The sequence below is a fragment of the Saccostrea echinata genome, unplaced genomic scaffold (genome assembly GCF_033153115.1).
Source record: "Saccostrea echinata isolate AGI-Se365-2 ecotype Australia unplaced genomic scaffold, CSIRO_AGI_Sech_v1 ptg000001l, whole genome shotgun sequence".
Taxonomy (NCBI): Eukaryota; Metazoa; Mollusca; class Bivalvia; order Ostreida; family Ostreidae; genus Saccostrea; species Saccostrea echinata.
This window is the reverse complement of record NW_026889750.1, coordinates 29,036,131-29,053,253: the sequence shown is the minus strand read 5'-3', so window position 1 is coordinate 29,053,253 and position 17,123 is coordinate 29,036,131. Positions and strand designations below refer to the sequence as shown.

The 17,123-nt window shown below is 32.3% G+C and overlaps 1 protein-coding gene across 1 annotated transcript; it reads right to left on the bottom strand.

Moving 5' to 3' along the window:
* Nucleotides 1–11,000: 11,000 nt before the first annotated feature.
* Nucleotides 11,001–15,596, bottom strand: LOC133175449 (uncharacterized). Its single transcript, XM_061310584.1, has 4 exons — nucleotides 15,492–15,596; nucleotides 13,832–14,039; nucleotides 13,558–13,713; nucleotides 11,001–12,480 (listed from the first exon to the last, which is right to left on the bottom strand). The coding sequence occupies exons 2-4, from the start codon at nucleotides 14,028–14,030 to the stop codon at nucleotides 12,326–12,328; spliced, it is 510 nt and encodes a 169-aa protein (XP_061166568.1). The 5' UTR covers nucleotides 14,031–14,039; nucleotides 15,492–15,596; the 3' UTR covers nucleotides 11,001–12,325.
* Between the last annotated feature and the right edge of the window lie 1,527 nt (nucleotides 15,597–17,123).

Below are 17,123 nucleotides of genomic sequence, written 5' to 3'. Positions count from 1 at the left end.
TGCCATGGAGATGCGAGCATCCCCTGCCGACCAGTCACACCCGCCATTTGCTCCTTATCATGATCGAGGTGATAAGGGCATATTGCTGCATAAGTAAGGGAAGTTGACGATTGAAAAATTAAGCTTGGTTGTTAGATTTCCATTAACGGCTTTTCCTAGTAAAATATCCAAATATGAAACAGATGTGTCAGACTCTGTGGTATCTTTTATTTCAAGCTCACTGGGATATATCATGCCGACATATGAATGGAAATAACTATTGTTAATTGATAACACGTCGTCGATATATCTGAATGTCGAGTTGAAGGCCATAGCAAGAGATTTCTTATTTCTTATGTATAAGATTTTGAATAAATTCTGCTGCATATGAATACAAAAATGGGTCTGCTAGCAAAAGGGGCGCAATAGGTACTTTTCGATATGACGTCATTCAGTACAACTTGACGCAATTTGTATGCAGTGAGAGGCGGATCAAGTAATATTTTCTCAAGGAAGATATGTATTTTATATTTAAATAAAATATTATTTGCAGATGGTTAAGAGGTCATTTGTTTAGATGCAATGTCTTTTTTTGATAGACCATGACAAGTTTTTAATCATAAACTCTAGAAGTATTAAGCTACATGTATTTGGAAAGTGCTGCGATCCTGTTGAAATCTTGAAACTGAATTAATTATTTCTATATTTAATGAAGCTGACCAGCAAAAACAAATCAGTATAGGTTCATACAAATATAATTTAAACAATGAAATAGTAGAAACTAGTAGTAGAAATTATATAGGATCGCAGCACTTTTCACAAACTACAATGGGTATTGAAATGAAATTGAAAAAAAAGTACTTTCACAAGTACATGCAAGTCCAAAAAAGCGCAAGATATTTCAGACTTTCTTCGATACTTAAAAAAACCACAAATTGCAAAATAAAAAGAAATGGCACATGTTTTCGGTGCATTTGTCGATAATAAGTGAAAATAAGTGATAACTGATAATAATGAAGATCTATTTTTTATATTCAGATTTTCAGATACAAAAGGATTAACTCTCCACTCACTATACCCTGGATCTTTGTCACGTGATAATACCGATGATTTACTGGGCGATGATGGACATGTACAATAGAATAAATGCAAAATGAAGAAAATATTAACGTTGTGCCATTCGCAGCTGTTGCATATTAAAAACTCTTTTTTTTCTTGTTTACCTTTATTCCTCACTTTTGCCTCTGTAATATTTTTATCCGGAAAATCCAACGATTTGCGTTTATATCTTACACACTCCCATGTTGGAGAGTTTCAATAGGACAAACACCACCAAATATTTTCCCATAGACTTCCATACAAAGTTGAGCCCCTGTCACTGATTCATATATTCAATTTGGGTAAATGACTCTCTTGCCATGAAAGTTCAAGATAAGATCTTGCAAAACAAAACATGCCAGAAAAATTATACCGTTCCGCTGCACTTTTACTTTCAAATTCCATTTGTTTACAATTAGGTGCGTTCAGCACCAAATGAAAATCTCTAACCAAAGTGCATCCCTCCCTTCAAACTTTTACCTGTAACTCCTATATATCTCAAAGAAGCCTGTCTTGATGTGAGATTTTTATCACCTTTATTTCACTTGTCAAACACATAACAAGTCTTTTCTCTTGATGACCAATCATGTGCCGTGTAGCATTTTCTTCTCCGCACAACTTTGGGTGTCTAAAATGTCTGCGCCTATATGTATAAGGTTATGTACGTGTTTTTCCAATAGAAACTCTCCAACATGGGGGTGTGTTTGATATAAACGCAAATCGTTAGATTTTAATAGGTCATAAATCAATGATTATCTTATGAGAAAATGAAAGTAAAATGAACAAATATAACAAACATTATACCTTAATTTAAAGCAAGATTCTAAAATATTTCCTCGTAATTTTTATATGTTATCATTAACAAACTATTTACCGAAGTAATAAAAAAAATAATGTTTCCTTTCCCCACGTGCACTTTCTAACACAACCACAAATAGATCGACCGCTGCTGCGGGTGACCTTGGGTGACCCATTTAAAGGTTCTATGTAAGAAGCATTTATTTAAATTTAAAAAAAAGGTCGTAAAGAGGAAATAGTTCTACTATATTTCGAAGTAAATGTGTATTTTCCATTTGAATGTTGATTCATCAAGTCATGGAATCTACCTTTTATAGCAGTTGATATGATTGTGCACAACGGTTCTTACTACCAACCATTTTCCAATCATTAAAATAAATGATAAAGTACTTATAATTGACTACATTTTTACTTTTATTTCAAAAAGTAGTTCAGGTAATTCTTCGAAATTAAATTTTATTAAATGGATTGATTGTTTGTTGTTTAACTTCTCTTCAAGAATTTTTTTACTCACATGGAGACGCCAACACTTGCCGGTGGAGGGCTGCAAATTTACACCTATACTCGGCACTTGGGGCCATTGAGCAGTGAGGGATCATTTTCGTGCCAAAACCTACTGCGACACGGGACCTCGGTTTATACGGTCTCATCCAAAGGACCGGTCTCCACGTTCCACAGTGGATTCGAACCCGCCATGTAAGGATCAACTCCTTAATCCGCGACTCTAGAACAGACGCTCTAACCACTGCGCCACGCGTGCGACTTAAATTGATAAATGGAACGACAAATTACAATACACATGGGTAAATGTAGTCCCTACCGCAATGTAAGATTGAGTAGAAAGAGCAAAACAACAAATTAAAGCATCCCATTTACATGTATACTTCAAACTTTAAACGACCACCAAAGGCTTTTTACATGAAAATTTGTATGAACACATCTGATTCATTTAGTGTTATTCACATTTGGCTAGGAAATTTGTCTAAATTTGCACATGAAGGATATATACGAATAATTGATGACATATGGCCTAAAAAAACTGAGTTGAGAAAACTAGAATTCTACTTTAATTTTCAAATCTCTTTGTACGTACGGAAAAGAAAATAATGAAAATAGAAAAATATATATTTTATATTGTATTTATCTGTGATATGCATAATAAAGGTCTTAGTTCACTAGAATGAATAGAAAGTAAAAATTTCCGCTATAATTTCTAAGTACATGTACCTCATGACTTATTTAACTGTTTTTATAGGTCTCTTTGATACTTCATTATTTAGCATGCTAATTTATTCTGACATCAGATAATAGCTTCCTCGACCTGAAAAATACATAGGCTGTTTGTCCAAAAAGAAAGTTGAAAGAATAGCAAAAATGTAATAAATATTTAATGATTGATGGAATATGAGATAGAGAGAGAGATGATGGTACATTTCCACTGATACTGGATAGATTTGAAAACTACAATATAAAATGACTTTTCTATTTATTATGTCAATTCGTATCTGTCCTTCGATGAATACATTACTTTTCCATTTACAGTCTTGCAGTAGTTTTTTTTTTTTCAAATCTTACTTTTCAATACTCTCCCCTTTTTCAGCTCTTCCAAGTTTTTTTTATTTAAATCTTTCGGAATTCCAACTTTTTTTTGCATGAGAATCATGAGACATAATTTGTCGAAATGCGCATCTGATGCAACATAATTGGTACCGTACAAGATTTACATTATGGTCGAGGCATCTGCTGGTGGACTGTCAGTCCCCGCGGGTCTCTACAGCCCAAGTTTTCAAGTTTCTTTATTTCCTTAAGCCAACTGCCTCATCGGAATAATAATACAATCATGTTATTAAGGAAAAAGAAAACAAAATCATACAGAGAGAGTGAATGTAAAAAATACATAGATGAAAATAGTCTTATATATCGATATTATTTTTCCTTAACAATGTGGCAGCATTCAAAAATTTGCTCAAATTTAACAGATCTTTAGTATTATTAGAACTTAACAGTTGAATTAATTTAAAGACACTAGGCTTGTTATAATAATACTTTTTCAAAACATTTTCTTAAAAATCAATATACGAAGGGCATTTCAAAATAAATGAAACTCGTCTTCTATATCATTGAGATTACAACATCTACATAATCTATAAATCTTTGGTATGTTATGGTATCTACCTGTTTCAATATTCAACATATGATTTGATAATCTAAATTTTGTTAATAGTTGTCTAAATTTTTTGTCAATAGGTTTTGTTACATATGATTGCACACAGAAATTGTCAATTAAATGTTGATACAAATAACTCTTTGGAGAGTTTGATATACTCTCTGTTATATTTTACTTTGAAACATCTAAAAGTCGTTGTTTTATAATGTTATAAGCTCTATCATTTAAATGGTTTTCTGTCCAAAGTTGTCCTAGTCCTAGAAAAGACCGTTCTTTTTTAATTTGTAAAATCCATTTATCATTTTGTAATACCATATTTTCATAACAATACTTAAGAATGCAAAGAACAAGGTTCACTTAGGGCCTTTTTGGCCCTGTGAATTTCAGAAAAATTGAAACTGCTTGGTTTTAATTAACAATGCATTGAATATCATTTAGACCTTTGGTTACTGCGTATCTATCAAAAATGACGTAATTTTCTGGCTAGTCAATGCATTATGACGTCATGAAATGCGTCATTTTCCTCATATCCTGAAAAATTCTACAAAAACAGTAAATTTTTAACGCTATTTTTCGGTATTTAATATAGAGCGCAACCTCTGATCTAAAATATGCAACTATTAAATGATAGAACTATTTCTGAAGATTACAAAACATGTTTTATTTTTTAGATCAGAGGGTGCGCTCATATTATTTCTCTTCTGTGAAAGTATTCAAATATATTGGTTTGCTTTAAAATTCAAGAACATTGCAATTCCATGAAGCCTGTTTTCCAAGACCTTGGCTTTAAGAAGAAAATTTTTAATAGGAAATGAAAGCACTGAGTCTCTACTTTATCTTGATGTTTAAAATGGGACATAAAGTGTTAGTCAAAAAATTGGTATATCTACAGGGCCATTTTATATATAAAGTGAACCTTGCTCTTTTTCTGTTGTTCTTAATTTGATCCTATATTTAAATATCCTTAGTTTCTTTGTAACATATATCCCAAGCTCTGATACTAGCTCGAAAATAGGTACGAATATGCTAGTATATTTAACTGCTGTGGTGAAATTTAAAAAAAAATATTTCAAAATTAAGGATTATCTCCTTCATGCATACCTCTGATCCTTCGACGTATTTGGCTCCAGTATTTGGCACCTTTTTTCAGCTCTTCTAAGTTTTCTTTTAATATAAATATTTCGGAATTCCAACGTTTCGGCATGAGCATCACTGAAGAGATATAATTTGTTAAAATACGCCTCTGGTGATCAAAATTGGTACCGTATAAGATTTAAATTTAGTCAACAGAAAACGGTTCCTAGCTTATTTTTGAATATAACAGAAAGTTATTCCTTATGGATTATAAAAGAATATAAAGGGATAGTCTTCGGCAAAAATATTTGATGAACAATGAGAATACAGGATTAAATACCGGTAGTAAAATCTTTGCTATAAAACTAGGGATGTTTTCTGTGATACATGTATATAAAAAGAGGCTAGGGGTATACACATGTAAGTAACATAGAAACTGATATTTTTTCCATTAGGTTTACAATTAATTCTACAGTATAAACACCAGTCTGGTCACATAAAAAAACATGTATAAAAAAATTAAATATTTACGTCATTTTTGTTAACTTTTCGGGGAGTTCAGCTCCCTGAGGCCGCATCAGAGCTCTACCCTTGATGGACCCATTTGGGGATTCAAGGTAAGCCAAAATGCTTACCCCTGCCCATCTTCCTCTTACCGTTTTGAAATTTCTGGAACCAGTACAAAATTTGAGGATTATTAATAACATAAAATTGAATGTTTATTTTAGATTAAATATTTTTTAACTGTAAGTCTGGGTAAACTAGCACACATAACATTTTAATAGTAGTGGCATTATCAGTAATTGTAAACGGTACGTGTATCAAAGAACTTATTGTTATAGAGAGGATTTTGTCTATAGGACGTATGAAATTGATAACTTGGTTAACCTCATGTTTGACTGTTCCTTCGTCAAACACCCGGCATAAGGAGTGACCGAAAGTCACGGAACTTCGAAAGAGATAAAAACCGAGGTAACAGTGTCACTGTAGGCATTGGCCCGATAAAGAACCCTCACTGCTTAATGACCCTAGGTGCCGAAATAAGGGTTAAATTTGAAACCCTTCACCGTGGTGATATTTCATATGAGTAAAAAAAAATCATGTATGGGACGAAAAGCAACAATCATATACTTATTATTACTTATCTGTTTTAATATTTTGCAGTAACGACTGTGCTCTATGCGTAAATCAAGATTGATGGTGCGAAATTTAGGTATTTTCCCGGAAAACTTCGAACCATGGTGAGTTTTAGAATTTATTTTTTTTATCCTGGGCACAAAAACACATTAAATTTGACAATTTGTACCCTTTGTCAGTATAAATAATGTTGAAAGCTAAACTTGAATTCCTTATACCTCCTTTTGCTTCTAAAAGAGAAGTTTGTCCCTTTCGGTGAAACCAGAGGGGACTATAGGTTTCCTCAGCTCTGTCTGTCTATTTGTCCAGCTGTCTGTCTATCTGCTATCCGTCCATCTGTTTTTACCAGAGATACACTGTGAGGTTAACTTAACGCATTTTCCAGTATTCTTGGGTTATTTCTGGATTGTGGGGTTAACCCCTCATTAACAGGGTTTATTTATGCTTGATATGACTGTGCTAGGGTAAAATAAATAAATATAGACTTAACCCAATAAGGATTTCCAGAAATGTTATGGAGTTGTCTATATTATGTATGGACTTGAGGAATCTCATACTGAAATTCAACCCAACTCGGTAATAAAATTATAATCATAAAACTGCAGTATGAGAGAATGTACAGAAAATGATTTGGACATATGCACCCCACAATGGACTTAACTACCAAAAATAACCCCTTACTGCTATCTTTTGCACAAGGTATCTCTCGTGTGTTTAGCTGTCTGTCAGTCTGCCCAACTTGGTTTCCGCACTTTTTTCTAAACGTTTGCAGATATTGATCTGATTTTTGGTATTTGAGTGTATTTTGATGAGCGAAAGATCGAGGTTGCATGTTGTTCCGCTCAATGATTTTTTGACTTAATTATGGCATTTTCAATTTTTAAAGGGAACCAGATTACACTTGCCGATAGGAGTCTTGTATTGCTAATGCAATACTCTAAAAATGCTTAAAGCTTGTTTGTTATTGCTCTCTCTCTCTCTCTCTTATTTTTATGACCTCTCCATCTTATAGTATTATTTGGATTATTTATGAAATAAAAATTAAATTTATTTATTTATTTATTTTCATCTTTCAGGTTTAATCTTCAAAGATGCTATAAAGTAGGCAAAACATGCATTCCTTAGAACACTCTTGTTAATTAACATCATTGCTTATTAATGAAATAACTTTCTCAAACTGAAGTTTCGAGAAATTTACATCTTAAATGATGGATTGTGTCAAGAATAACATTGATGATAAAGCAAGGGTTTATAACATTTCAATAGCCCAATCATTTTCGCTCTTTATTGAAAGTTTAACAATGTCCTTACTTAAGCCAACCTTTTCAAAGCTTTTTTGTTTGTTTATTCAGAAAAAGGACACAAAGAAAACATTACAATTGACACATGAAATCTAGCATACTTAGTGATTATAAAATCTAAATAAAATTATTTGGTTATAAAACAATATTACCAATTATAAAAAGAAAAAAATTATGAAAATGTATTAAATATATAAATGAACACATAATATATGCATGTATACACTTGTAAAGCCATTTTTCAGAGGATGACCCATGAGCGCCATAGTAGGATTATTTCTTAAAGTGACTTCATAAATAGTTATTACATGTAAGCACTAGAATTTAGCAATTTTTTTTTGGCAATCATGGACAATTATATTTCATAGTAGATTTTGGCGGAATCTAAGATCAGTAGATTATGTAATTTTCAGGAATCATTAAGTACTAAGTCAAAGGTGATGCATAAAGCTGTAATAAACTAATGAAGCCCACCACACATTTGAAATAAATTTCTTTCAAAAATAGATGTGCATGAACTAGTACACTTGTAGTTCTTTCTTCAAAAAAGTAAAAACATGTTCTGAGAATATGGAAGTGTTCAACTGCCTAACGTGAGCAGAATTCATATGTTATGTTATTTCATCATTAAATTTGCTGATACTTTGAGATATAGTGTAAAGTTTTCCCAATCATGACAAAGACCACACGGTTGATATAACTGGTTGACAGGGGATGTTTAAATATCCATGGCACCTAATTTCACATATGATATTTTTAGAGTTTTTTTTTACTCTGAACCCGATTTGTATTGCTTCCATGGATCTTTGAGCTTGATTTCTGTTTTTTTTTCTTTCCATATTTCATTTTACATTATGTGTTGATGCGTTAATATTATCTGCTGATACTTTGACATTGAATACTGATACTTTGACATCAAATACTGATACTTCAATGTTATATGCCGATGCTTTAACAGTTTATGTTAATACTTTGACATTATATGATCATACTTACATTATATGTTTTAAATATACTTGCATGTTAAATGTTAAAGTCTGATTAATTTAGACGCATTTAAAAAAATTGTAATGTTACGCTCATCATTAGCAATACACTTAAAAACGAGTATTACAACGATATATTGTCATATGCGTGTAAATTATGCGCGTACGGTTCGCCGTAGAATTCTCAGTTGTGCGTTTAAAAAAAGCCGAAAAAACGACGTCATTCAAAACTTGAGACCGATGTGGCAAACAAACGTCTGACGAAAATTGCTAGAAAGTGCAGAAATAAAATAACGTAAGACAATGAAGGACTCACTCAGTATCAAGCTAACAATAAAGAGGTCGTTAAATCTTTCTCAATGCTTTTTACTTGAGAAAAACAGAAGCGGGAAATATGAAAGCTAGCTAAACGTGTACGTCTTCGATTTTTTGCTGACATTCTAAATCAGTAATACATTCTGTCTAATAAAAAAATAGTGCATGTTTTTTTAGGTTAACAGTTGATAGTGACATCCCTCGGTTACCGATTGTGTCAACCTCCGCTGACGCGTCGGTTGATAAAGGTTTTCCTTTGGGTGTCAATTTCAATTGTTACCCAATAAAACATGAACTATCTATAAACTGATATTTACGAATGTAAATATTATATTATGCTACATTAATATTATATGATGGTCTTCTTTACGTGATGTTTTAAAGGAAAATATGATGATACATCAAAAATTAAAAAAAAAAAAATAAAAAAAATAAATAAATAAAAAAAAACATCAACAGCTTTTTACAGGTCTACACCCTACCATATAAACAAAGGGAAAAAGAATGAATACAAATGCAAGAATCAATGTTTGTATGCAGAAACGGAACAATCTGTTAATCATGAAAATATAGGAAATCTTAACAATAGTGCTATAAAAAGTTAGGGTCATTGTCATATTTGCTGTTTTGTTTTGTTCGTTTTGTTGTTTTTTTTTTTAGATTAGAAATCACAAAGCATGAAAACTAGCTTCCATTTTGGATTCCTCTTAGGGGGCATTTTCTGACTAGTAACGAGAATTTCTCGCCCAGTCCCGCTTTTTCGCAGACAACAGGAGCTGTCATTTTCAAAATGAAACCAAATCAGGTTGAATCTTTCAGATTATTATGTGAAATATGTTTATTTGTTGATCAAAAGGGATTAGTACATTTCAGGCCTATAGAAAGCTGTCTAGTTAAGGGGATGTGTAAATCAAACAGAAGTTCTTTGACCAATTAAAACAAATCCACTATTAAGGATTGATTGATTGATTGTATGTTGTTTTATGTCCCATTCGAGAATTTTTCACTCATATAGAGACGTCACCATATACCGGTGAAGGGCTTCAAATTTTAACCTTTACTCGGCACTCAGGGCCATTGAGCAGTGAGGGATCTTTATCGTGCGAACGCCTACCGTGACATGGGGCCTCGGTTTTTAAGGTCTCATCCGAAGGACCCACAGCTTTCACTTCAAAGTGCAGAGCGCATGGCGAAGGAACAGTTGCTACCCATTTTTTATCGACTTAGGTCAGTCGCGGCCGAGTTTCGAGCTCACGACCTCCTGATCACGAAGCGAAGGCTCTACCGACTGAGCTACCGTGAACGGTCACTATACGTTCTATTTCCATTAGTGAACTCTTCAAAATTAGAGGCGCGTTTGGTCGTCTGACTGGGACGGCATGGCGTTGCGAATAATACAAAACATGCCAATCTCAATCCAATTTTAAATGTTAAGTGTATTTATCATTCCAGTTAAAGAATAGAAGAACTAAAAGACATATGTAAGAGAGCGAGAACCCTAAATTTATCATCCATTAATAAAAAATACGAAATTTCCAAGGCATGTGTATTGTATTTGGGATGTACCATACGATAAATAGATACATACGATCAACAATAGATATAAATTGATATCGTTGTCATTCCTACTCTTGATGTATATAAAGTCCACAACAATAAAATATTTCGTTTGCATTTTCTTAGGAATTGTTCATCGACATACAACATATTGTTTACATGTTTATGTTACGTTTGTCCCAGAAATCCCGCGAGATTTGTACATTTTCCGACTTTTTCACAAAAGAGCGCACTAAGAAGTATAACTCTTCCATAGTGGAAATAGAACGTATTAAGGAAGCACAATATTACTTTTGTTTTCAATTGCATACTTAAGTGAAATATACACACTTTGCAAACGTTGTGTCCTTTTGAGGGGTCAAATGTACAGTTAATTTATTCATTCATGAAAATACAACGGTAGTTTTCTGTAAAATAACATATTTTGAAGATACATATAAACGTCATATCTAGATACACTTTTCCGACCGGGGAGACCTGTTCTGCTGAAAAATGCCAGAAAACACATAAATACGTCAAACAACTTGCAATATTCAACTGATTTAATTTTATTTCAATAAATCTATGAGAGCTTTCGAGTTTCAATGTCTGAGAAAAGCCCGACCTCGGCGAAAAATTTTCATTACCAGTCCGAAAGTGCCTCTAGGTAGCTGCAATAATGTAGCCCTCTCCGATTTTTTTTTTCTTTTTTTTTTTGAAAGAGAGCTTCAACTCCTTAGGATCTCCAAAATGATGCAAGTGCGGAAGTGATTCTCTCCCGCTCTTTTTGTGACTCAGATCATCCGTAAATGAATATTTTATTAACATTACTTACCTTAACTCAAAAAATGTAGTTATGTAGACATAAATTCATCCAAAAATATACAGAATAATCCATAATAAATATATATTTATTTTTTGTGCATGTCAACCTCACAACTTGAATTAATCCGCCATGTTTACTTACCTTGATCGGTTTTATTTTGGGACAGCCAATGAGAACTTGGGATTTAGTATTCAAAAAAATATATATTTGCATCATTACGAAGTTGCCCTCTCCTGAAAACATCAGATAAAAAATATCGGAGAGGGCTACATTATTGCAGCTAGTCTCTAAGCAGAACCCAACTTAAAACCAAAGATCATGCTTCGTTACGATTATTGTTTTAAAAAAATATCAGTTACGCTAGGGTTTGCCTATGATCGTATTCTTACTCGTCAGTTACAAGCGTTTTAAGCAATTTTCGTATCATAGTCCCGAAGTCTGACCTACTTTTAAAGCACCATATCATAATAGTATCATCATATAATGTTAAAGTATCAGTATATTATATTAACATATCAGCAAATAATGTCAAAGTATCAGCATATAATGTTGAAGTATCAACATATAATGTGAAAGTATCAGCATATAAATAATGTTAAAATATCAGCATATAATGTTGGAGTATCAGCATATAACATCAGAGTATCAGCATATAATGTTAAAGTTTCAGCATATAATGATGAAATATCATCACATGAACGATATTTACATATTAAGGCTGTTGAGGCGTTCCACATGAAAATATGACTTTATTATCTTTTATGAAAAGGGGCAGACAAAGAAAGCTTATTTTAAATAAAATCAAATATGGTTGTATAGTCAGTGATTATTGATATATAGGAACACTTTTGCAAATATGATAATTTAAAACTTTTTACGTATCCTTTTCTCAAGTTCACATTAAAAACTTTATAGAGAAAAAAAAATGCCCAATTCGCACAGCATAACTTGACAAATAAATTTTCAGAAGTTTTACGATTTCCGAATATTAGAAATTATAGAAACTATTCAAATACGCAATCATTTCTAGATAAAAGAAGAAGATTGTTCATTTGAGAAGTCAGTTTTCTATTTTTTGACCGGTTTCTTGTGTTTCTTGTGTAGCTTCCTATGGTATTTCTAGGATCATAAAACCCCCAGACACCATAGCTACTAGCATCGCCAGAATGCAGAAAGCAAAAGCAAAGTGATATTCATATCTGTATAATTTCTTGTTATTGACGTCGTTTGCAAACAGTCCAATTGAAACTATAATGGAGGCAGCTGCAATAAATAAAATAAAGACATTAATTTCAAGTTATGGTTACATTTCTTAGTAGCTGCAGATCTGTTGCTCTCTGAGAAAAATATAATGACAGACCGGAGAGCTACAGTGCCACCGATTAAAATTGCGTGTATTTATGGCGCGCAAACAGCGTGCTGTTTATCGATTTATTTTTTACGTGTTTTCAAACTGCAATCTCAACATATTACTGACAGTATGTTCCTAACATATTCTTTAACAATTTCCACAACAAAACTTCCTGATAACATGTGTTAATAGCCCTCCCGGGCTTGAAATTAAGACAATCGATAATTTTGCTTATTTATACTGCCATTTGTACTGCAATTTTGGATTGCAAGATAATTCCGTCCAACGCACTTCGTGCATACATGTATGTCATCCACGAGAGTTGCAAATAGAGGTCTAAGAATTTTTATCTTAAAATCTAGCTTATGTGCAACTGAGGTAAAATCTTGGAGAAATGAATCCAGAACCGAGCACAACTTTTTTTTGGGCGATAAACTTGCAATTTGTTCCATCCTATGGTTGGCAATGTAGCTCTCTGGTCTTTAATTCAATTTTTAGACCAGCGAGCTACAGGTATGCAGCTAAATTCTTAGTGACAGTTTTCAGATCCTTTATACAGGATAAATATTAAGAAAACAGATATTTAAAACAATGGTCCATTCTCGTTAGCTTTTTTTTTTTTAAAGATTTATTCGTTTTAGAAAAAAACCTCTTTCAACGACAACACTGAAAATAAATTATATTCATTTGGCTTCGCACTCGAGAAAATGACAAACTCCATACAATTGAATCGAGAGGGAAATAAAAGAGATTCTTAATTTTTACTACGTAGATTTTTGATGATTTTACTAGTAATCAATGAATATTGTCTTTTCATGGATCTTGTATCAAGTGATAAGTGAATCCTATTTTCAAATTTGTAATAAATTTTTGAGAAACCAGTATTCTATTTAAGTCCTGGGAATACGTCATTTATTGATCATTTATTACAATATTATAAAATATAATTGGTTTCAATATCATGGTATTTTTGAATACATATTACATACCTCCAACAAAAGCTGAAATACTGGCAACAATAAGTACTGGTTTCACATGTTTAAGAAAACATAGCTTTAAGATTGTCAACACTGAAGCAAACACGAGTGCAGAAAACCCCAGAATACTCATAGCTTGAGCAAAGCGCAACTGGTGTTTTGAGATATCTGCAAATAAAATTTTAATCTTTGATTATATGTTTAGGTAAAATATAGATAAATATTACGAAGAAATATAATTTTATATGTAACTTAAAAATGGTATAACATTCAAGTGTTTTCTCACCAAAATTTTTTAAGAAATCACCAGTATCTCGACATTTACATGTTTTCCACAAACCAGCATATCTTGGTGAAGAAGAACTTTCTAAATCTATTGAATTTTCATCAGAAATCCAATATGGAGAGGCTAAACCAATCAGCTGAAGGATGGATGCCCAAATTAATATTACCAATGCAATGAACAAAACTTTAGAACCTTCCATATTCCTCCTCTAAAAAACAAAAATAAATAAAAATATTATGCATTTCATTAAAAAAAATTACATCTAACATTACAGTGGTAATCCAAATTCTAAATCCATTTTTTCAAAATTAAAGTTCAGTTTTAAATGTTTTAATATTCCCAACAATCAATATGAATTTGAAAAATTATAATTTCTATACTGTATATCTAAACTTCATAAAAATTCTTACAAAGATATATAGTGGGTTCTAATAAATATTCTACCAAGTCTCTTTCTTCACTCTAACTAAAATATTAACAGAAGAGACGGAGAAATTTAAGTAGCACATTACAACAATGTTTTCGAGAAGTTGTTTAAATCAGATGTGAATACTAATAAAAATTCGGGTCAAGCAAATACTCTTCTTCTAAGTAGCCCCTATCCTTACTCCTTAAAAATATTCACTGTTGTTGAGGAGAAACTTCAGACGTACTGTGCTACAGCACATTCTAAAAGCGGTGTAAATCAGATGTTGATTCTCAAAAACTCCAAAGAACTGTTAGAAAATTTTTAAATCACCAAATACTAAAAAGTCAGTTATATCGAAAAATTCGACTTTTCTACACTTAATACAATCATTCATCATGATAAATTAAAAACTAGGCTTTTTGATACTCATTCTTAATATAAAAGGAAAAGTAGAAAGGTAATCGGAAAAATTCCTATTTTATGGTCATCAAAAAAAAATTGCTTTGTTAAATATTATTTAGATTCTACACACAAGTACTTTGGAATTGATATTAAAGGAATGCTGGAGTTCCTCATTGACAACATTTTTCGATTCGATTTCAATTCTGTATACCCCAGTGAACTTGAAAGAAAAGACACCACAGGGTCTGCCACATCGGTTTTATATTTGGATGTTTTACTGACTGTAGACGATAAGGGACAGCCAACAACTACATTGTATGAAAAACGAAATGAAGTAAACTTTTCAATTCTCAACTTTCCTTATCTATATAGTAATATCCCGCTATCACCTGCATATGATGATCACATCTCCCAACTTATTCGATACTCAAGAAAATGTCCGCATTTCGTAAATTCTATGGTCGTAATTATGACTATGTTAGCAAATATGATATTTCATTGGGTCGTAATTTGGCTGACTTATTTCATACCAATTATTAGGACTTTTGTTTTATACTGAATTTGACTACGTAAAGCTCCGACTACCTGATAAACACATAGGGCTCACGGTAATTGTTCACGGGGGATGCTTACTCCTCCTATGCATCTGATCACACCGCATGCGCAACAGCAATGAATATCGTCAATAAATCATAAATAATTACAATTCACAGGATGAAAATGTATAACGCTACTTCATGATTAGGCTAAACACTCAATACCCAGTGAATGTGCTAAATTTCACTCTGGGGAATTTTTCACAAATATAGAGACGCCACCACTTGCCGATGGAGAGCTGCAAAGTTGTACCTGTACTCGGCACTCAGGGCCATTGAGCAGTGAATGATCTCTTTCGTGCCAACACCTACTGCGATTCGGGACCTCGGTTTATACGGTCTCATCTAAAGGACCAGTCTTCACGTCCCTTAGTAGATTCGAACCTGCGACGTAAAAGAGTGTTAGTAAAACATTTACTGGAACCCTCTATATATCTTTGTAATGATTTTGATGAAGTTTATGTATCCAGTATAGGTATGGTAATTTAAATTCATTTTGATTGTTGGGAATATTAAAAAAAATTTATCTGACATAATATTATGATTTTAAAGAATTCCCCCTTTACAAAGGGAGCAATGAGTATAAGTAGGATAACCATTTGTAGAATTAAATGCCAGTTTTTGTTGTTTTTTTTTTTTTTGTTTTGTTTTGTTTTGTTTTGTTTTGGTTTTTTTGTTTGTTTTTGTTTTGTTTTTGTTTTTTGTTTTTGTTTTTTTTTTCTTTGTTTTTGTTTTTTTTTTCCTTGGTTTTTTTGTTGTTTTGTTTTTTGGGTTTTTTTAATGTTCTTTTTTTTTTTTTTTTTTTTTTTTTTTGTGTGATTTTTTTTAAATACAGTTAAAAGCCTTACAAAAACGATAATATTGTTACCCGCTTTATCAGTGGGGACCAGTGTATACTGATCGTGTAATCTATGTAATTAATTTTTCACTTCTGATTTATTGAACACATAGGAATTGATGGTTTTCATATTGCCCCTCAATCGCTTAATGCGAGATTGTAATATTATTAAACATTTGATATTTTAAATCAATTCTGACAAAGTGTCAAAGTCTTTCTTCATGTTTGGCCCATTACCTTGCTAATCTTCCACAGAATTCATAATATTTGTGAAAATTATGACCCAAATGGAAAAGATCGGAGTTACCTAAATTTTAGCCCTTTTGAATGTGATTTAAGGTCCTCATTATTTACTATATTTACGACATCAGTAATGAGGTGTCCAGCAGGACTATAGTTGTAGGGTAAGAAAAACATGAACAGATTTTAAGCCTGATTCAGATATTCGATATCTACGAGGGTTGTTCGGAAAGTTCGTGGACTATGCCAATTATCATATGTAAAAAATACTTATTTTGTTTAAATGTGAATCTTCTTTCCATGTAATTTAATGGAATTCATGTTATTTAATTTAAAAATCAACACGTTTTGTACCCACGGTGCAAACTCAACAACACTGTAACGTCAAAAACATACCGACATGAGGTTCTCAAAAATACTATCCCTATACATTTCACACAGTATTGCACAATACCAGTGACCTCATTAAAAACGTTTCTCTATCACTTGAAATCTATTTTGCTAACAATTGTTCCAGTAGCATCATTTTGTTTGTCAATGTTATATTTTGTTCACTGCATAAGTGTGCTTTCACAAGATCAGAATTTGAGAAGCACCAAACTCTTAGCATGACGTTACTAACATTTCAATGTTTTTGATAAGATTTTAACAGATAATTCATTTTCTCACAGATCACCATCGTCTAAGCAGAGTAATCTATCATTCAAATACCGCTTGCACCATGTACACACACATGCATGGCTCGCTTTTGACATATTTCCTACTTCCTCCGGCTTTTTCGGAGTTTTTTCTGGTGTTTTCCAGAGT